At 38.9% G+C, this 23,107-nt stretch overlaps 1 protein-coding gene across 44 annotated transcripts in view; it reads left to right on the top strand.

The window, feature by feature from the left end:
* Nucleotides 1-23,107, top strand: part of LOC105479800 (dystrobrevin beta) — a 311,471-nt gene that overhangs the window by 50,426 nt on the left and 237,938 nt on the right. For 43 of the 44 annotated variants that reach the window (XM_071076351.1, XM_071076350.1, XM_071076349.1 and 40 more), the window contains 2 exons: nt 2,632-2,712; nt 10,729-10,942. In XM_071076351.1, coding sequence (XP_070932452.1) covers nt 10,936-10,942 — 7 coding nt within the window. In that variant the 5' untranslated portion in view covers nt 2,632-2,712; nt 10,729-10,935. Of the gene's footprint in view, nt 1-2,631; nt 2,713-10,728; nt 10,943-23,107 lie in introns of those variants that run through there. The other variant, XM_071076347.1, reaches the window with a different exon arrangement.

Below are 23,107 nucleotides of genomic sequence, written 5' to 3'. Positions count from 1 at the left end.
TTTTAAATTGATTGTGGTGATGATTACACAACTGTGTGTGTAGTAAACACTGAGTTGCACACTTTAAATGGGTGAGTTGTATGGAATGTGAATTATAAATACCATATTTATATAATATAAAAATATATAATAATGTAATATATATAATATGTAATATATATAGATAGAGTCTTGCTCTGTTGCCCAGACTGGAGTGCAGTGGCACAGTCATGGCGCACTACAACCTTGAACTTTTGGGCTCAAGTGGTCCATTTCCCTCGGCCCCTAGAGCAGCTGGGACTACACATGGGTGCCACCTTGCTTGGCTCATTTAAAAAAAAAATTTTATTTTTGAGGCTGAGTCTTGCTCTGTTGCCTAGGCTGGAGTGCAGTGCAGTGGTGCGGTCTCAGCTCACTGCAACCCTCTGCCTTCTGGGTTTAAGTGATTCTCCTGCTTCAGCCTCCCAAGTAGCTGGGACTACAGGCAGGTGCCACCATGCCCAGCTAATTTTTTTTTTTTTTTTTTGAGACGGAGTCTCGCTCTGTCGCCAGGCTGGAGTGCAGTGTGGCGTGATCTCGGCTCACTGCAACCTCCGCCTCCCAGGTTCAAGCGACTTCTCTGCCTCAGCCTCCCAAGTAGCTGGGGCTACAGATGCACGCCACCACACCCAGTCAATTTTTTGTATTTTAGTAGAGATGCAGTTTCACCATGTGGTCTCAATCTCTTGACCTCATGATCCACCTGCCTTGGCCTCCCAAAGTGCTGGGATTACAGGTGTGAGCCACTGTACCCGGCCTAGTTTTTGTATTTTTACCAGAGACAGGGTTTTGCCATGTTGGCCAGGCTGGTCTCGAACTCCTGACCTCAAGTGATCTGCCCTCCTCAGCCTCTCAAAGTGTTGAGATTACAGGTATGAGCCACCAAGCCTGGCCTAAATTTTTTTCTGTAGAGATGGGGTCTGGCCTAAAATTATTTTCTGGAGAGATGGAGTCTCTCAAAAAAAAAAGGCTGGTTTTAAACTGCTGGGCTCCACTGATCCTCCTGCCTCAGCCCCCTGAACTACTGAGATCACAGTCATGAGCTACTGCCTCTAGACTTTGAATTATATTTTAATAAAGCTTTTACATTTAAAAAGAGAAAGTGGGACTGTATAATATATATAGAGAGAGTGATAAATATTTTGTGAGAACTAGGTATCACCTGAGGAAATAATTTTAATCATGACATCAAGAGGAAGGTTGATTGAAATGAGACTAAGATAAACCTTCACTTTTTGGTGAGTATACAAAAAACAAAAACCTGGAAAAATCCTTCCTTTAACCCCCCATCCCCTCCCCCATACCATGTAATGAAAACAAATGAGAGATACCTGTAAATACTGATACAAGATAATTTGCACCAGTTCTCTTTCCCCTTATTGAGTCAAACGTTGCTGCCAGATTTTATAAAGGCAGGATAGGTGAAATAAATCTCACATGGGGGGGCCAACCCTATCTAAAGTGGCCTTAAAATTCAAGGAGACTTCATTTGCAGCAATTAGAATGAGAACAAAATGTGATTTATAGAGTCATGTATAATTTTAGGCTTTGTTCTAGTTACTCTGGCCATATATCGCTTACCCCTCAAACAATCATTAATTTTATTTATGCATTTTGTGGGTCTAGACTCAGAACAGCGTTCAGTGCTGATGTCTTGACTTTGCTTCATGATGCCTGAGGTCTCAGCAGAAGAAAAGGCTCAGGGCTTGAATCATTTGAAGGCTCACTCACCTGTGCATTTGGCAATCGATGCTGGTTTGGTTGGTGGACTGAGTTCTTCCTACGATCCTCTCACTGTGGCCTCTCCACATCAGTCTGGGCTTTCTCACAGTATGGCATCTGGGCTCCCAGCGCAAGCATCCCGGGAGAGCAAGAGCAGAGCAAGCTATGCCGTCTGATATCATCTATCTCCAGAAGACCTGCATTGTACTTCTGCCGCATTCTGTGCAGCGAGGCAGTCACAGTGTCCTGGTCAGATTCACGTGGAAGGAAAGAATCTCTAGATCTTGATGGAGAGGGACAACACACTAGAAGCACATAAAATACTGTTCTAGAAATACTATTGTGGGCGATATTTTTTTTTTTTTTTTTTTTTTTTAGGGAAATACAGGCTGCCACAGACCCATAAGGGGACCTTACAGGCAGCCGGTCCATTCCCTCATTTCCCAGGTGAGGACACTTACGTGCAGAGGCACACCGCATGGCCACAGTCAAGGGGCATGACCACAGTCGTATTCTATGGTTGGTCAGGCTGGGACAGAAATGCAGCTTTTCTGACTCTAGGCTTGGGTCTTTCTCATGATGCCACCCTACTCCCCTTTCCTAATCATGTAGTTCACTCACTCACCTCGTAAGTGTTCCTCTCCTTGGAGCTTTCTCCGATAAGCAGACAGGCTATCAGGAGCAAGACTAGCAGAGTTCCGGCACGTGCTGGGGATGCATGTGTTTCCTGTCCTTTTCTCCCTCCATTGTTTTAATTGACCCTAAGTTTTTAAACAGAAGAAGTCCTAGCTGATTGGTATACTATGGCAATACAGTAGAATGGAGTCACTTCCTAGCGTTTGGAAACTAAGTGGTAAATCTAGTTGAGCATTTCTGTTTGCCTTTTTTCAGGTGCTCAGAATTTTGATGTCATACGACTATCAACTTACAGAACAGCCTGCAAATTACGATTTGTACAAAAACGATGCAACCGTGAGTCATTTCTACTCATTTCTGTGATAGCTGGAGAGAGTTCTCAATATTAGAAAAGACTTTAATATCTTTGTGATACTAATTGAATTATTTTTTATCTAAAGTATTTATCAGGATGTAAGCTTTGTATGGAAGAACTTGTCATTTTACTCCTTTGTCCCTCAAAATGTTTAACAAACAATCATGGAACTAGTTTTGAGGGTGGTGTAGTATTAATGTTCTTTAAATGGGAGAATCGATTTCTCTGTCACTTTTATTAAGGAAATGCTTTATGCAAAATGTTTTATACAAAATTAATACAGTTTATCAGCTGCTGGAGGAAAAGTAAAACAATGTTTTTGATAAAGGTATAATTGGAATTGATTTTCTTGATTAAGCTTAATGTAACATGAATCAACCTTTTCTATAAATAATTGCTACCATGTGGATTATAAAATAAAGTGTGTGTCTGTGTATATGTATACGTATGTCTGTGTGTATATACGTAATCTTCCTTCTCTTTATTTCCACGAAGAAGAACTAGCTCATGACAGAATTATTTTACTTTTCTCATGTTTGTGTGTATCAGTGGAAAAAGTGTTTTATACAATGGAAAGAATATTAACCTTAGAATTGAAAAACCTTGGTTTTAGACCTGGTTTTGCCATTTTTTATAAACAAGTAATCTTGGGCAAATTACGTTACATCTGATAACTTCTACCCTACTTTTGGCCGGGCGCAGTGGCTCACGCCTGTAATCCCAGCACTTTGGGAGGCCGAGGGAGGCGGATCACGAGGTGAGGAGATTGAGACCAGCCTAGCTAACACAGTGAAACCCCGTCTCTACTAAAAATACAAAAAAATAGCTGGGCGTGGTGGTGGGCGCCTGTAGTCCCAGCTACTCGGGAGGCTGAGGCAGGAGAATGGCGTGAACCCGGGAGGCAGAGCTGGCAGTGAGCTGAGATGACACCACTGCACTCTAGCCTGGGTGACAGAGTGACTCCGTCTCAAAAAAATATATAAAAACTAAACTAAACTAAACTAAAATAAAATAAAATTCTACCCTACTTTAAGTCTTACTCACAAATCTTAACTTAAAATTCTCTCTGAAGAATTTATCATGCCATCCTAGATCGAAATGATGTTTCTTTCTTCAGTGGTTTCTCAAAGTATTATTTTTTACATTATGGGTTGTGACCCATTAATGCTTCTTGAAATCATTTTGATGGGCTGTAGCCAGAATTAAAAACATTTAATAGGAAAAAAAGGAAGAAAAATAAAATATTAGAATGCAGCTTGTGTGGTAAGGCTAAAACGTGTTCTAAAGGCTAAAACTTTTTTTTAAAAATATATCTAGATGTATGTATGTGTTTGTGTATGTGATGATTTAAATATATTTCTGTGATGATTTAAATATATTTATATGTCTAGATGTATATATGTGTTTGTGTGTGTATGTGTGTATGTGATGATTTAAATATATTTCTGTGCTTGCGGTCAGAAAGTTCGAAAACCGCTGCCGTAGAGCAACTCATTTTATAATTCTTCCCATAATTATTCTTGGGAAACAGTAGTCTACGTGTGGAGTGTTGAGAGCCTGAGTAGGCTAGTGGCATTAGTAATATAAAGTAAAAGATGCGTTGTTCTAAAGGTTTTTTTTTTTTTAATAGGTTTTATTTTGTTACCTTTCACATAGGATTCTAGAGTTGATCTGAAAAAATTTTTGAGAATGTATGGGATAAGTAATAGTCAGCTTTCAGCTTTTTCCATATATACGTTCACTTGTTCCTTCATTTTTTTTTTTTTTTTTTTTTTTTTTTTTGAGACAAAGTCTCGCTCTGTCGCCCAGGCTGGAGTGCAGTGGTGTGATCCCCGCTCACTGTAAGCTCTGCCTCCCGGGTTCACGCCATTCTCCTGCCTCAGCCACCCGAGTAGCTGGGACTACAGGTGCCCACCACCACGCCTGGCTATTTTTTTTTGTATTTTTAGTAGAGACGGGGTTTCACCGTGTTAGCCAGGATGGTCTCGATCTCCTGACCTCGTGATCTGCCCGCCTCGGCCTCCCAAAGTGCTGGGATTACAGGCGTGAGCCACCGCGCCCGGCCTTGTTCCTTCACTTTTTATTGAAAGGGTCAATAAACAGTCAATAAACAGAAGAAAATAAACAATTTTCTTCACTGCTAAAGAGTCTTCTCATACTCATTCATTGAATATGAATATATTCATGAATGTGTACAAGTTTTTCCATATGTATTTTCAATTGTTCCTTTACTTTTTATTGAAAGGGTCAGTAAACAGAAGAAAATAAACAATTTTCTTTACTGCTAAAGAGTCTTCCCATATTCATTCATTGAATATGAACATATTCATCAATCTGTATAAGAAATATTCTTGGCAGTGGCCATATATGAGAAGGTCTGCTTTTTGACCCACTAGTGTTCCCCTGGTCTGTTTGTCTCTCCTTCTACCAATACCAGACTGTTCTAATACCACAGTGTTTCTTGTAGCAGTAACCACTATTAGAATTTAGTAAATCTAGGTGTCAGGCACGGCAAGTCTTCCTACTTTGCTCTGTTTTTCTTTTTAAGATTCTCTGGGACAGTCTTGTCTTTTTAACATTTGTTTTCATATAAACTTTAGAATCTGCTTGCCAATTTCTACTAAAACCAACAAAATAAAGAACTCTCCTGTGTTTTTTTTTCTTCATTTCTTTTTTCAAGTATAATTTACACACAGTAAAATTCCTCTTTTACTGTATGGTCCTGCGGAGATTTTGATTGGGATTGTATTGAATCTGTAAATCAAGTTGGGGAGAATTGACATATTGCCAGTGTTGAGATTTCCTCCTATGAACGTGGGATATGTTCATCCCTAGAGCTATTTAGGTTTTTCATTTCTTTGTAGAGATATTGCACATCCTTCATTGGATTTTTTATTTTTTTAAATTTTTATTTATTTATTTTTTGAATTAGTGTTGCTCTATCGTTTAGGCTAGAGTGCAGTATCGTGATCTTGGCTCACTTCAACCTCCGCCTCCTAGGTTCAAGAGATTCTCCTGCCACACCCTCCCCAGTAGCTGAGACTATAGGCGCCCACCACCATACCCAGCTGATTTTTGTATTTTTAGTAGAGACAGTTTTGCCATGTTTTCCAGGCTGGTCTTGAACTCCTGGCCTCAAGTGATCCACCTGCCTTGGCCTCCCAAAGTGCTGGGATTACAGGAGTGAGCCACCACGCCCAGCCTCTTCATTGGATTTATTCCTAGGTCTTCAGTGACATGATACTATTATTTTAAAATTTCATTGTTATGTTACTGATGTATAGAAATACAGTGATCTTTAGATCTTAATCTTATTTCTAGCAATTGTTATCGACTCATATTAATTTTTCTGTAGAATCTTTGATTGCTGTGTACATGGTTTTCTTATTTCTGAATAATGACAGTTTCAGTTACTCATTTCCAATACACTAATTATTTCTTTATCTGAATATTTATGTCGATTTGGCCTCAAGTACAATAGAAATGAGGACAGTGAGCATTCCTTATCTCATTCCCATTATCAGAGCAAAACCTTTCATTTTACTATTAAGTAATATGTTTGTGGCAAGTCCTTTGTAGATAACATTTGTCTTAGCCAGTTTTCTGTTGCTTATAACAGAGTACCTGAAACTGGATGATTTATAAAGGAAGGAATTTATTTTGTATAGTTGTGGAGGCTGGGAGGTCTAAGATTGAGGGGCCATATATGTTGAAAACCATCTTGCGACTGGGGACTCTGCAGAGTCTGGAGGTCATGCACACCATCCCATGGTGAGGAGGCTGAGTGTGCTAGTGCAGGTTTCTCTTCCTCTTTTTATAAAGCCACCAGTCCTACTCCCATGATAACTCATTAATTAATTAGTCAATTAATCCTTGAATAGATTAATCCATTCATGAAGGCAGAGCCCTCATGATTCAATCATCTCTTAAAGCCCACCTCTCAATACTGCCACATTGGGGGTTAAATTACATTTCAACATCATTTTTGCAGAGGACAGATATTCAAACTGTGACAACCTTAATCAGATTAAGAAAGTTTCCTGATAGTGTATTTCTTCATTTCTAAAAATAAGGTTTCCTTTAGAAGTTGTCTTTTGATTATGATTTCTAACTTAATTTCATTTTGATCAGAGAGCATGACTCATAGGATTTTAATCCTTTAAAATTTATTGAGATTTGCTTTATGGCTCAGGATATGGTCAATTTTTTTTTTTTTTTTTTTTGAGTCAGGGTCTTGTTCTGTGGCCCAGGCTGGAGTGCAGGGGCAAGATCTAGGCTTACTGCGCTTCGCTTCCCAGATTCAAGTGATTCTCCTGCCTCAGCCTCCCGAGTTGCTGGGATTACAGGCAAGAGCCACCACACCTGGCTAACTTTTGTATTTTTAGTAGAGACGGGGTTTCACCATGTTGGCCAGGCTCATCTTGAACTCCTGATCTCAAGTGATCCTCCCACCTCGGCTTCCCAAAGTGCTGGGATTACAGGCGTGAGCCACTGTGCCCAGCCAAGGATGTGGTCAATTTTTATATGTATCTTTGTATACTTGAAAATAAAGCATATTCTCTCATCAGTGGAGGCTGTACTTCGTGTAGTGCTCATTATGCCTACTTTGTTAGTTGTGAAGTGTAATCATCTGTATCTGTACTTTTTGAGTGGTATTTGCACTATCACTTACTAAGAGAGGTGAGTTAATATCTCCCACTAAGCTTCTGAATTCCTTTGTGTCCCTTGGAGGTTCTGTTTATTTTTGTTTTATATATTTTGAGACTATTCTATTAGATGTATATACGTGTAAAGTTCCTATATCTTTCTTTATTTTCTTTTTTTTTTTTTTGACCACAGGATCTCACTTTGTCACTCAGGCTGAAGTACAGTGATGCAGTCATAGCTAACTGCAGCCTTGAACTCCTGGGCTTAGGCAATCCTTCCGCTGTAGCCTCCCCAGTAGCTAAGACTACAGGCGTGTGCCACCATGCCTAGCTAATTAAAAAAATTTTTTTTGTGGAGATGGGATTCCACTATGTTCTCCAGGCTGGTCATGAACTCCTGGCTTCAAGCTAAGCCAGGAGTGGGATTACAGACATGAGCCACTGCATCAAGCTGCTGGTCTCTTTCTTATGAATTAAAACTTTTATCATTATTCAGTGACTCTCTTTATCTTTAACAATATGTTTTGTCCCACCATTAAAAAAAATATAAAATTCATATACTATAAAATTCACCCTTTTAGAGTGTATAGTCTTTTCACTGATTTTCAGTATATCCACAAAGTTGTACAACCATCATCACTATCTAATTCTAGAACATTTTCATCACCCCAGAAACAAACCACATACCCATTAATAGTCACTCCACTTTCCCTTCATCTCCCAGCTCTGGCAACTACTAATATACTTTTTTTTAATGGATTTGCCTATGTGGACATTTCATATAAATAGAATCTTAGAATATGTGGTCTTAACTGTCTGTTATCTTTTACTTAGAATAATGTTTTCAGGGTTTATCCATATTGCAGAATGCATCAGTACTTCATCCCCCCCTTTTCTTTTTTTTGAGATGGAGTTTCACTTTTGTTGCTCAGGCTGGAGAGCAATGGCATGATCTCGGCTCACTGCAAGCTCCGCCTCCCAGGTTTAAGTGATTTTCCTGCTTCAGCCTCCTGAGTAGCTGGGATTATAGGCATGCGCCACCACACCTGGCTAATTTTGTATTTTTAGTAGAGACGGAGTTTCTCCATGTTGGCCAGGCTGGTTTTGAACTCCCAACCTCAAGTGATCCGCCTGTCTTGGCCTCCCAAAGTACTGGCATTACAGGCGTGAGCCACCATGCCTGGCCACTTCATCCCTTTTTATGATCAAATAATATGCCATTGTATGCATATGCCACATTTTATTTATCCATGTATCTATTGATGGACATTTGGTTTGTTTTCACTTTTGGCTATTATGAGTAATGTGCCTATGAACATTTGTACAAGTTTTTGTGTAGACATATGTTTTCAATTCTGTAGGGGTAGAATTGCTGGGTCATATGGGAACTGTGTGTAACTTCTTAAGGAACTCCTGAATTGTTTTCCTAAGCAGCTGCATGATTTTACATTTGCACCAGCAGTTTATACGAGTTTCAACCTCTTTACATCCTCACTGACACTTGTTTTCCATTTAAGTAAAAAGTCTAGCTATTCTAGCGGGTATGAAGTGTTATGTTATTGTAGTTTTCTTTTGCATTTCCCTAATGACTAATGATGTTGAGCATCTTTTCATGTGCTTGTTGGCTATTTGTGTATCTTCTTTGGATAAATGTCTATTTAAATTATTTGCCCATTTTTAAATTGGGTTGTCTTTTTTAAATTGTTGAATTGTAAGAGTTTTTATATGTCTGGATCCTAGACCCTTAATGGATGCTTGGTTTACAAATTTTTTTTCCATTCTTTGGGGTTGCCTTTTCACTTTCTTGATAGTATCCTTTGAAACACAGACTTTTAAAATTTAAATAAAATGCAATGTATCTCTTTTTTGCTGCCTGTACTTTAAGTGTCTTGTTCCTGATCTTAAGGGCAGAGCTTTCAGTCTTCCCTGATTAAGTATGATGTTGGCATTGGGGTTTCTTGTAGATACCCTTTATCAGGTTGAGGAAGTTTTCTTCTAGTTTTAGTTGTGTTTTTATTATGAAAGGGTATTTGATTTTTCCAAATGCTACTTCTATGTCTGTTGAGTTGATCATTTGGTTTTCCAAGCTCCCCCGCTTTTTTTCCTGTTACACACAAAGTTACATCACCTTTGTTTTGGTTAGAAATTGTCATCCACTTATATTTAACCTTTTTTATGTCCTTATGTTTTATACGTATCCCTTGCAGACAGCATATAATTTGATTATTTAAAAAAGTGTGAATTTGTCAGTCTTTGTCTTGTAAGTGGTATGTTAGTATGTTTATAGTTACTGCAGTTGACTGATACATTTGGTTCCACACCAGCCATCTTTTCTTGTGCTCTTTGTGCTACTTGTTCTGTGTTTCTTGCCTTCTTTTGGATTGAATAGTTGTATTTTCCTAATTTCAGTTCTTCCCCTAGTTTTTCAGCATTGGAACATACACTTTCAGGTTTTCTTTACTTGAAAATGTCTTTATTGAACCTTTTTTCTTGAAAGTTTTTTTATACTAGGTATAGAATTTTGTTGGAGGTTTTGATTTCTTTTCAGCACATTAAAATTATTTTGCAGTCTTCTGCTTCTCTTGTTGCTTGAAGTCAGTCAGGCATCATTCTTAATCATTTTTCTTTCAAGGAAATGTCTCTTTTCTGTGTAGTTTAGTATTGTTTACATTTTTGGTGCACTTAAGAAGTTTTTATGTTCCATCTAGGAATTTTTGTCGTTTTCAGGAGGAGTGTAGACCCAGCTACCACGCCTACTTTATTACTGGAAATTGAATTTAAAAGAAAGTCAGCCTCTTAAATAATGGAGGAAATATGCAGTAGATAAATTTATTTTTGGCTGAGCTATGAGTTGTTCAGAGCTCTGAGTAGCCTCTAAAGCATATTAATATTTTACTTAATGCAGTTGTATTTGTCTCTCTCTTTAGGTCATAGAGTAAAGTTTCAGTTGTAAAATGTTGCTTTAGTTGCTAGGCTAAAGTAATACAATAAAGTTGACTCAAGGTGATACAGCAAATTTTCAAAAAGGCTAGAAGTTTTTATGAGTAGTTCTTGATCTTCTTCTCAAATTATCCTTTGTTAGGAATTGCTTGGGTCACTATTTGCAGATACGTGAAATACTAGCTATTTAAATGTGAAGGCTGGAAATAGTTCTTCCCATACCACTGTGGTGGCTCCTTGATGTTGTCTGGGACTGATGTTCTTTATTTGACCACAGAATGTTTCTTCATTGTTGGCTAAAGAGTTTCTTCTCTTTAAATTTAAGAACTAGTTGATAAATTTAAGATTCCTATTGTGAAGGGTAGTACCACACTTTAACATTATTGACAGTTTATTTTCTTTGTCTTTTAGTTCATCTTGTTGATATCTGGAACATGATTGAAGCCTTCCGAGACAATGGCCTTAATACACTGGACCATACCACCGAGATCAGTGTGTCCCGCCTTGAAACTGTCATCTCCTCCATCTACTATCAGTTGAACAAGCGCCTTCCTTCTACTCACCAAATTAGTGTGGAACAATCTATCAGCCTCCTCCTCAACTTTATGATTGCTGCATATGACAGGCTAGTACCTTACCTTACATGCTTACTTCATTTTAAGAACACCTGTCTCTGAGTCATTCTTCTTGCATACTGCCTTGCTAAGGGCTGGCAACTTAGAATCACGGTTAAAAGGGAATTTATCAGCTGGATGCGGTGGCTCATGCGTGTAATTCCAGCACTTTGGGAGGCCAAGGCGGGCGGATCACAAGATTAGGAGATGGAGACCATCCTGGCCAACACGGTGAAACCCCGTCTCTACTAAAAATACAAAAAATTAGCCAGGCATGGTGGCACACGCCTATAGTCCCAGCCACTCGGGAGGCTGAGACAGGAGAATCACTTGAACCTGGGAGGCAGAGGTTGCAGTAAGCCGAGATTGCGCCACTGCACTCCAGCCTGGGCGACAGAGTAAGACTCCGTCTTAAAAACAACAACAACAACAAACAAAAAACAGGAAAATTTTTCAGTGTAAGCCCCTCTAGAAACTGGTTCACAGTGACTTACTGTCCTAGAGTGTGTCGTATATTAAACTCTGGAATATTGTGGAGGATCACAATGTTTGAGATGTATTGTTTGGGAAAATTAAAGATACCTTAATACAGCTGTTCTCTAGCTCGTGAAAAATGCTAAGTTTTAAATTTGATTATGGGGCTATTTGACTTCTAAGGCTCCTCTTTCTTTTTTCTTCTATGCCTAGTTTGTTCAGAAGGCTAATCTGTACTCTGTAACATCAAATACTGGACTATAGTAACTGATTTTCTCTCTGTCTCTTTTTTTTTTGGGACGGAGTTTCTTTCTTGTTGCCCAGGCTGAAGTGCAATGGCGTGTGAGCTCCACTCACTACTGCCTCCTGCCTTCTGGGTTCAAGCAATTCTCCTGCCTCAGCCTTCCAAGTAACTGGTATTACAGACATGCGCCACCACGCCCAGCTAATTTTGTATTTTTAGTAGAGACGGGGTTTCTCCATGTTGGTCAGGCTGATCTCGAACTCCCGACCTCTGGTGATCTGCCCACCTCGGCCTCCCAAAGTGCTGGGATTATAGGCGTGAGCCACTGCACCCGACCAAACTGATTTTCTCTTTATGTCTAGGAACCTATTTGAAATTTTTTCATTGCAGAACATAGTTTAGTAGATCTTAAAACAAAAAAAGAAAACTATTTAAATGTACTCCAATTGAAACGGACACTATTTGCTGCACTTATATTCATGGATAATTAAGTTGGTATTGTAAACAATGAAACAAAATTGTAAAGCACAGATTTTTGATTGTGGAAGTACGGAGGTTAAATGGTGATGTTCTGCGAACCAAGAGTTCTAGTTTCTGCTATACTCTTGGCCATCTGATTTGAATGGATTGTCTCTGCTTCATTTTTTGCTGTCTGTAGACCTTCTTTGAGTTCATACATTTGTAAAATGCTATTAATTATATCTTATAATAGGGAGGAGTCTGTTAATTAGTGGTAAAACTATGGAAATGTCAAAGCCAAATCAGAATTTAAGCAGTCACTAAATTCACACCATTTTTATAAGCTGTTATCAAATTAGACATTGTATCCTTTTAATAGAAAATTATTAAAGAAATTTACTTATTTTTTTGAGATGGGGTGCTTGCTATGTTTCCCAGTCTGGTCTCAAGCTAGTGGGCTCAAATAGTCTTCCCTCCCCAGCCTCTCTAGTAGCTGGCATTACAGGTGTGCACCACTGTGCCCGGCAGAAATCTGAATTTTAAAAATAAGAGTGTATAAGTGATGTTAGTCCCAGAATTCTAATGCCATTTTTTAGTAATTTAAGTTAGTGACTCTATAAGTTAATTTTTTCCTGCCCAAGAACTGGCTTTTTGTTTCAAAACCCTTCATTGTTATTCTGTGATAGGTAAGCAGCACCTTTTCATGACACTGACTCACTCAATAAATCAATTCATGGATCACACAACACAAATTAACTCAATAAACAATATTTTTTAAAGTCAGAAATAAAAACCATCTTACTCTCTAAAAATGGTCAAGCAGAGATTAAAATCTTGGATTCCGTAATTATGTCAAGTAAGTTAAATACTAAGGCTCTTTAGCCTACTGGGTTGCTCTAACAAAACGCCATAAACTGGGCACTCTATCAACAACACGATTTATTTCTTACAGTTCTGGAGGCTGGGAAGTTCAAGATCAAGGTAGATTCTGTGTGTGGGGAGGGCTTGCTTTCTGGATCCTAGATGGCACCTTTTTGCGGTATCCTCACATGACAAAGGGGGCAAAGAGTTCTCTGGAACCTCCTTTATAAGGGCACTAATCCCGTTCATGAGGACGCCCTCATGACCTAATCATCTTCAGAAGGTCCCACCTTCTAATACCGTACCTTGGGGGTGAGGATTTTAATGTGTGAATTTTGGGGGAATACAGACATTCAGGTTATAGCATATGGCTAAAGAGGGGAGAGGAAGGAAGAGGACAGAGATGGCAAAAAGGAGAATGGGAAGACCAAACTTAGAAGCAGAAGGTACAAGGTTATCCTGGGCCATATTCAGAGAAGGATAGACACATACAGAGAGACAATGAGAATAAGTGGACAGTGAATCAGATGAAGGCAGATGTGTAGAAACACATACCGAAAATAGCTAGCAAAAAAAAAAAAAAAAAGTTAAGAAGAGTAAGGGGTATAGTATGTTATTAGTGAGTTGGGTAATTTTTACTTTGATACGTTTAAAACATTAACCATGGTATCAGAATAAATGATCACATCTTTACTACCTTTGAAACCTTTATATGATAGAGCTTATTTGGCTATCTAGAAGTTTAAAATTGACCTTCTTGTCTTGGAAGAAAAGAAAGAATCTGGTTATTAGAATGTTAATTTTGAAAACCAGGGCATTTTGTCATTAAATACTTCAAATGTTAGTCTTTTTATTGATTGGCCGCTTTATTACTTAGGGTGGAGAGTTCCTTTTATACATAGACAACCTATTTATTTATTTTAATTGAGCCTTCCAGCCTTTGTATTTCATAATTCCATAAGGTTAAAATTTGAAAGCAACAATTATTTAATCTTCTCTCACCTCCAAATTTATAGTCCCTGTGTTTGGCCAGATGATTTCTGTTTATTATAATAATAGAGTATAAGACCCTGAAACAACAGTCAGGAACAAATAGGGTCTAAGACTTTTCCTTAAGTATTTTCTTAAGACCTAATTTTGTTTAATACTGAGAGTTCTGAATATGTTATATTTTGATAATTAAAAACATTGAAAAGCACAGAAACCAGTATTTACAAAACACCTGGGCCTGGATGTAGAATCTTAGTGAAAGCCAGAAGGAGTTGTGAAAACACTGATAGCTGCATTTTCTCCCTCTCAGTTTCTCCAGTACAATACTAATGGTAGTCATACAGTCTGGTGCAAAGGTGCAACAAAGGTGCTTTGACCAGTATAATAAGGATATCCCAATTCCCAGCATGAGAGAGAGGAGGTCTTCCTTACTCTTCTATAGCTAAGCCAATTTCACCCTTTAAGGTTTGTTACTTACAAATCCCCTATTTCCAACCTTTGTATTAGTCCATTGTCTTTAGCTATAAGTAGTAGAAAGCCTACCCACATGGCCTTTTTATAAGAACATGGGTATAGGCTGACAAACTGAGGGGTCTAGACGCAGGCCAGCCCCTCATCATGGTTGCATCAGAGCTCTAGCTTCATTTCTTTGCGTGGCTTTGCCCTCTTCTTGTATCAGCTCCATCCTTAGGCTGACTTCACAAAATCTCTGTAAGCAGCTTCTACTAAATGTCTCCTCTTTGAAGTTGAGGTTAAGGAAGAGTTGGCTTCTATGAACACCAAGCAGAAGTACCCTTCTTTTAGACACCCATGACGCAGCCTCAGGAGGCTCCTGACACCATGTGCCCAAGGTGGTCAGAGTACAGCTTGCTTTTATGCATGTTAGGAAGACATGATGCATCAATCAGATACACTTAAGATTTACATTGGTTTGATGTGGAAGGGTGGGACAACTTGAAGAAGGACAGGGAGCTTCCAGGTCATAGGTAGATTTAAACATATTCTGATTGGCAATTGGTTGAAAGAGTTATGATAAAGAGTTGTGGAGAGCTAGGTTTTATCACACAGATAAAGCCTCCAAGTAGCAGACTGTAGAGAGAATAGACTGTAGATGTTTCTTCTCAGACTTAAGGTCTGTGTTGATGTTAATGCTGGAGGGTATCATGAGGCATGTGCATCCCCAGCTTCCCATGCTGGCCTTAACCAGCCTTTGCGGTTAAATTTCAGAGTGCCCTGGCCCAGGAGGGAGTCCACTCAGATGGTTGCAGGGAGCCTTTGAATTTCATTTTTGGTTTACACTTACAATCTAATATCTAGATTTCCTGTGGTTCTTTTTGTACTATTTGTTGTTTCTGGTTTTCATTCATGATGTTTTATTTCCTATTTGCTTTGTTATTTTTTATTACAGGCTGAACATTATATAGCAAAATTATTTTTATTGTATACCAAATATTATATTGCAGAATTATTTGCAGGGATACTTTGAGGCCTAGGATGATGTTTTCTTCCAGAAAGGATGTATGTTTGCCTCTGCCAGGTGCCCCGAGACCTTAACAATCCAGGATCACCTCAATTCAGTTTCTGATTCAGTACCTGTGAGGACCTGTTTACTTCTGGACACTATTACCTTTAGGTGAAGCTTTTGGGCTCTCAGCCCAAAGTAATAGGAGAGTAGGGTAAGCAGGACCACGTGTCCCGCCAAGGGACCCCTTCTGCCTTGGCAAATCCAAGCCTCCATGTCTTTCTCCTTGCCCACAGTACCATCAAAAAATTACTCTATACTTCAGCAATTTTGCTTCCCCCTCTGGAATCAAATCACCTACATGGAAAAAGCGATTTCATCCATTGCACTCACTTTCCTGGGCATCCAGCCTCTCCTGCATTTGGTACCTTCAATTGTTAGTTCTCAACAATTTATAATCAAGGAGATTTTTGAAAACTTTCCCCATCTTTCCTTTTTTGCTCAGAGGAAGAGTTGATCAGAATCACCTAGTGTGCTATTACCAGAAGCTCATTATTTCTTCACATTTCCTCTGTTTTTGTTTTCTCTTTTTCTGACTGTTGGCATTTCTACCTCTTTCCTCTTTATCTATTAGTGTTCCTCACATATGGCTTAATTTCTTTAGCTTTGTTTCCTTTTAGAAGAGTTTATTGATCTGCCTTTCTGCTCATTAATTTGTTCTTCCTCTGGAGCATCCTACTGTTTATTCCATCTGTTATTTCTTTAGCTATTGTATTTTCCATACATAATATATCCGATTTATTCTTTTTTGGGATTTGTGGTTCTTGTTTCGTATTGTCTTTTTAAACATGTTTATTCTTGGTTTTAAATTCCATTTGTTCTAGTACTTATGCTTCCAAACCTCGTATATGTTGTTCTGTTTTGTTTTGTTTTTCTAAGTAGTTGTATCCCTGTGTCTAAGGACTAGCCAAGGAGTGGACATTTGCTGAGCAAGTCGGCAGAACTTGGACATGTGGGCTAGAGTGTCCACATGGGTGCATAAGTCCTTTCAAGTATGGGGTGTACTGGAGGTGGGAAGAAAAGGGGATCAGGTTCTTCCCATGTGGGAGTATGGGGTGCCTTACAGTTCTAAATTTGAATATGACATCCCTGGTCATTATAAAGACATGTTAGTCAAGGTACAAAGATAGAAATATATATTTATTTATTTATTTTTCTGTCATCCAGGCTGTAGTGCAGTGGCACAATCTTGGCTCACTGCAACCTCCGCCTCCTGGGTCCAAGCGATTCTCAGGCCTCAGCCTCCCGAGTAGTTCAGACTACAGGCGTACGCCACCATGCCTGGCTGATTTTTGTATGTTCAGTAGAGATGGGGTTTTTCCATGTTGGCTAGGCTGGTCTCAAACTCCTGGCCTCAAGTGATCTACCCAATTTGGCCTCCCAAAGTGCTGGATTGTATACCGCCATGAGCCACCGCACCCAGCCACATTTCTCTTATACTTTATTTCTGACTGTTGAATCTTATTTTTCCCTCTAATGTATTTCATCCATTTCTGTTTTACAAATGAGTCTGTGGCCTTTACCAAAAGTGTTGGTTCAGAGATAGAATGAAGTTTCACCTTAAAAATGGAACAAACTGGTAAAAAAAAAAAAAAAAAAAAAAGATGTATCTAATGAAACTAGGTTTAGATAAAATCTGTGAAATACATCTAAATCTAAAAAATACGAAATATAGTATTGAACACATCATTTAAAGGCCTAGGGTTATTGTTTACCATCTGCAATAACACTCAGTAGAAAACATACTTGCTAATTTGAACAATCGAAAGATTCCTTTGGTATAAAGATACTTATATAATTTATGATAGATTTATATGAAAAAATTCCTGTGTAGTTTACAAATGTGGCTAACAACCATTTAAAAATGTTGGTTTAGGCCAGGCACAGTGACTCACGCCTGTAATCCCGGCACTTTGGGAGACCGAGGTGGGTAGATCACCTGAGGTCGGGAGTTCAAGACCAGCCTGAACAACATGGAGAAACCCCATCTCTATTTAAAAAAAAACAAGAAAAAAATACGAAAAATTAGCCAGGCGTGGTGGTGCATGCCTGTAACCCCAGGGAGGCTGAGGCGGGAGAATCACTTGAACCCAGGAGGTGGAAGTTGCGGTGAGCTGAGATCACACTATTGCACTCCAGCCTAGGCAATAAGAACAAAAGAACAAAACTCCGTCTCAAAAAAAAAAAAAAAAAGTTAGTTCAGCAGTTTAATTTGAATCCATTTAAAAAGTTATATTGTTCCCCCTTAATACTGAATGTTTAAAACAAAACAATACAAAACAAAGCAGAAACAAACCAGTCCATTTTAAATAAAAGCAAATGTCTTCCATAAATTCTTAATCTGCCCAGCCTAGCATATTATGGAATAGATATTGCTGAAAAAAGATAATATTAGGTTACAGTCTTCTTCATTAGTGATTTTTAAACAGAACTGTAATTTCCTGGGAGGCACAGACATTTCATGTGTTGGTGTACAGTATTTACATCCCTGCTTGTTTTTAGAAGAATTCAGGATCATGAGAAAAAAGCTAGCCAAGTAAGATCAGAGTCCTAGTGCTGAGTGGGAAAATTTTCCACCGTTGTAGCACATTTAACTTTTCTTTTTTTTAAGAGACAAGGTCTTACTCTGTCAGCCAGGCTGGAGTACAGTGGCATGATCATAGCTCACTGCAACTTTGAACTCCTGGGCTCAAGCATTCTCCTGCTTCAGCCTCCAGAGTGGCTAGGACTACTGGGTGCATGCCATCATGCTTGGCTATTTTCTTTTTCTTTTTAAAATTTCAGAGCTATTTCTCAATGTGAACAGGCTAATTATTGTATTTTTTATTTTTTGTAGAGATGGGGTCTTGCTTTGTTGCCCAGGGTGGTCTTGAACTCTTTGCTTAAAGGAATTCTCCTGCCTCGGCCTTCCAGAGTCTTGGGATTACAAGCATGAGCTACCACACCGGCCATCCATCACTTCCTTACTCTTTGTCTTGTAGCTTTTCTTCCAAGAGAAGTCATGAGTTTGTGCTAATTTGCAAACAAGAATCTTCTGAATTCAGAATATGCAGACTTGCAAAGGGTTTTACCATTAGCTAATATTTCAGAAATTTTTTTTTGTTTATTCTTCTGTGCTTCTTTTCTTTTTATTTATTTTTGTTTTAAAAGAAAGGGCAGGAGGAATACTTTTTCTGAGTGTGTTTCTTTTTCCTTGCCTTTGTTTTTTTCTGAAACAGAGGAGAGAAGTAGTAACAAGTCCAGAGAGACTTCTGTCCGTTCAGTACCTCACTTCGAAATTAATCTGATCAAGACACTGTTTCATCATGTAACTTCCCACTTCAGAAACCTTCAAAGAATCCCTGTGGTTTTGAATTAAGCTCACACTCCTCCCTTTGGTTTAATGATAACACTGCTTACCTCCCTGCCCACACCAACCTCTAATTACGCTCCTGGAGACACTCTTCTTTTCCAATATGACATGCTCGTTTTCCTCAGACAAATGCCATGTGTTTTGTTCCCTTTCAGCTCCCTCGTCTGTCTGGGATTACCCAGTCTCCTTTTGTTCTGTCCAAATCCTGTCTCTTTCTGAGGATTCAACCCAGATTTTTATTTTATTTTATTTATTTATTTATTTTTGAGACGGAGTCTCACTCTGTTGCCCAGGCTGGGGTGCAGTGGCGCAATCTCAGCTCACTGCAACCTCCGCCTCCCAGGTTCAAGCAATTCTTCTGCCTCAGCCTGCTGAGTAGCTAGGATTACAGGCACGCACCACCACACCCGGCTAATTTTTGTATTTTTAGTAGAGATGGGGTTTCACCATGTTGGTCAGGCTGGTCTCAAACTCCTGACCTCCTGATCTGCCCACCTCTTCCTCCCAAGGTGCTAGGATTACAGGCATGAGCTACTGCGCCCGGCCTCCACCCAAGTTTTTACCTACTGTGTAGCCTGCCTTATTATCACCAATCCCATTTTAATCCTTTTAATGACTTATAGTTCTTGTTTATATTATTATTTTGGCCTTTAATTACATAATGTTGTACACTTCTTGTAAGTGTTCAAAATGGAATGGACGTCCTTGAGAGCAGAGATTGTGCTTATATTTCTTTCATTCCTCAATTAGTATAACGCTAGATTATTTATAAATGTTTATAAGATTGAAATGAAAAGCAGCAGGCATTCTGATTGTGATAAAATGGAATAATATTCTAAGCTGATTTTACTTGATTAAAGCTGTTTGACATTTGCCAAATGGATTCTTGATTTGCAGTTGATTATTGCAACATCCTTACACTGTGAAGTTTTGTAAATTAAGATTAATTGGCAGAATCCGAGTTTTTGAAAATCAAAGAGAGATGCTCTTGTTACTTTTAGCTACATACGATAATCGGACTGGTAATAGTGTTTCTGAAGTTGAAGTCTGTTTCTGTGTGAGAAATTTATGGTTGGCAGCATCCACAATCATTTGCTAAAGAGATAGAAACAGCTTGTGTTCTTAAGTACAAAATACTACCCGTAGTCTTGTTTTCACAAGTATTAATTTGAATAGCAAACCCCTACTAGATAGTGTAAAGCTAGAATCATCATCCAGATTAGGTTAGTTTTAAATATTGAAAGGCAGAATTTGAGACCTTACTGACCTGGAACGAATGATTTCCCATCCGCAGGGAACAGGTGGGGACTTCAGAGGCTTCAGAAGGTACCTGCATGTTGAAACATAACAGCGTTTCTTCAGGATGACTCATTGTCTGCTTAGCTTGGCACAGAGCTAATAATGGTGTTTTCTCAGTGTTGGATAATAACTCTTTTTAGAAGTCATGTGCATAGTTTATTGTCAGACTGTAAAATGATAGGGCTGTGGAAATGAATCATGCAGAGAAGGCTGAGAAAGAGAATCATCATGTCCCTTACTGAAGGAGGACATTCTCTGGAGGGCTTCTATTTGAGTGGGGTTAAAATAACAAGTTTCTTCTGTCTTAACCATCTCAACAAATATTACCTGTTTATCTTTTCATCTTAGTGTCTTGACAGAGGGGTTAGTATTCACTGTTAATTGCATTATATTTCAAATGTTGACCTACCAATCAACTCTGTAGCTCTCGTAGGCCAGATTTGAAGTGAGTAACATTATTTGTGATGAAACCAGGTTAAATATCTTTTCCAAATCTTGTTTGAAGAGAATTGATTCTGGTATAAACTTGGACTTTTACATTGGAAGTAGTGAAAACATGGACATTGGTGAGGACATGTGCTGTGGCCAGGGGCAGCTAATTATTCAGTTTTAAGTATAACTTGACTAGTGTATACAGAATAATTTCAGATGTCTTGTGTGAAGGACCAAGAATGAGTTCTTCCAAGAAGAAGGAATCAGTTAGATAAAGAACAAAGTCGGGCAGTATCAGGGTGCTGAGTAGCTGCAGTTTTCTCTCTGCTTGCCTCTAGTTGTAGAGGAAGAATGCTGGGGCTCTAAAGAAATATTAGAAAAGCAAAGGTAATGCTTCCTCTTGGCCTTGTTTGGAGGCAGTTGTAGGAAGTTAGGCTTAAAGTAGACTGAGGGGTTTCAGTGCCAAGAAAAGCATTCTGCACAGAGGAGTCACTGCTGACGTTTGGCCTGCAAAACAATCAGTTGAGAGAAAGGAGCTAAGTTTTTTTTTCTTTTTGAAGGGAAAAATATAAGTAACATGATTTGTGGAAGTAAGGATGTAGAGACTACCCCTTCATTAATTTTATCGGATAACTATTTCTTTATGCCAAGTTATACTGGAATTTTAAAGTATACATTTCCAAGTGATACTGGAATTTTAAAATTTTATACTGGAATCTTTAATAAGTTTCTTTTTAAATTTTTTATTGAGACAGGGTCTTGTTCTGTCGCCCATGCCGAAGAGCAGTGGTGTGATCTTGGCTCACTGTAACCTCCACCTCCTGGGTTCAAGTAATTCTACTGCCTCAGCCTCCCGTGTAGCTGGAACTACAGGCACCCATCACCACACCTGGCTAATTTTTGTATTTTTATTAATACAGTTTGAGGCTGGTCTCAAACTCCTGGTCTCAAGTGATCCGCCTGCATTAGCCTCCCAAAGTGCCGGGGTTGCAGGCGTGAGCCACCACGCCTGGCTTCTTTAATAAGTTTCTGTAACTGTATTTAAATATACAATTATAACTTTTGTGTATATTTTTGTTTATATTAATATTTCCTTTTGAATAGTGTGTAAACCTTTTGATAGCACAAGCTGTGAACCTAAAGTGGTAAATGATAAGTGATATGAATGGGGAAGACTGGTTAGTAATTAAGACCTGAGCCCACTGTCCCATTCTCAGGATGCGTACTTACTTATGAGTGTATTCTTTTTTTTTTTTTGAGACGGAGTCTCACTCTGTCGCCCAGGCTGGAGTGCAGTGGCCGGATCTCAGCTCACTGCAAGCTCCGCCTCCCGGGTTCACGCCATTCTCCTGCCTCAGCCTCCCAAGTAGCTGGGACTACAGGCGCCTGCCACCACGCCCGGCTAGTTTTTTGTATTTTTTAGTAGAGACGGGGTTTCACCGTGTTAGCCAGGATGGTCTCGATCTCCTGACCTCGTGATCCGCCCGTCTCGGCCTCCCAGAGTGCTGGGATTACAGGCTTGAGCCACCGCGCCCGGCCGAGTGTATTCTTAAACATAAAGATTCACTAAGTATTTTCCCCAAATCTCTCTTGTCTGTAAATTCATCCCGCTCAAGTTTACTATGATCCTTAATCTCAGATTCCTCTACTTTTACCTGAACTTAAAACTCCTTCCACTCTGCTTATATAGTCTGTTTATCCTATTCAGTTACACATTGATGCTCTGATGCATATCCCCTGACACTTAATAAAGCCTGTGATGTGAAGCACACATACATTTGTCCGCCTGAAAGTGCATACAGGCAGAGGGAAGAGAAGATTCGTGGTTTGTTGGGTGGGAGATGATGTGTGGAGATTTCTACGTGGCTGTTGTGAATAAGAAAAATGGTTTAACAGGGGATCTCAGAGGTGATATGTTAAGGGACCACACATTACTGGCAATACTTAGTTGAGGGGTTAATGAGTCTTTTTTTACTATAAATAGCCTGCTCTAGATTATTCTGTAAATTAACAGATTCCTTCACAAGAGACCAGCCATTGAGACTAGTAATAATATTAATGAATGGAAAAGAATACAAATGTTTTAGTGCTGATCCAGGTTAATTGAGAATTATATCTGTTACTCTGAATATGAGAATCTCTGAATCTAGGACTAATATTTACAACAGGGTTGAGTCAAAGGATATTTTGAATAAGGATGCAACGTATTGTAAAATATTAGTGTTTCTAGAAACATTTAGAAGATTAAGAAAATGTTGTACAAGTGCTAATTATTATCATAATATAGAGAAGTAAAGATATCATAGTACCCATGAAGATCCATTGGGTAATGTTCATGGATGAGTATTAATGAGGTAAGTCTCTTTTCACAGAGTTGGAAGTATGACCTGCTAGTATGCTGGACTCTGCCATACTTTCCTGTCTGTCTGCATAGATAGCAACAGTTTCTTCTCTGCAGCAAGGATAGATAACAGTTCTGTCTCTTTGAAGGAAGAGAGATTTGGAGCCAGAAAGATTTACACAAATGCAGTGTGATTAATTTT

Source organism: Macaca nemestrina, chromosome 13 (assembly GCF_043159975.1).
Source record: "Macaca nemestrina isolate mMacNem1 chromosome 13, mMacNem.hap1, whole genome shotgun sequence".
NCBI classification, from domain to species: Eukaryota; Metazoa; Chordata; class Mammalia; order Primates; family Cercopithecidae; genus Macaca; species Macaca nemestrina.
This window is presented reverse-complemented; position numbering and strand designations above follow the sequence as displayed.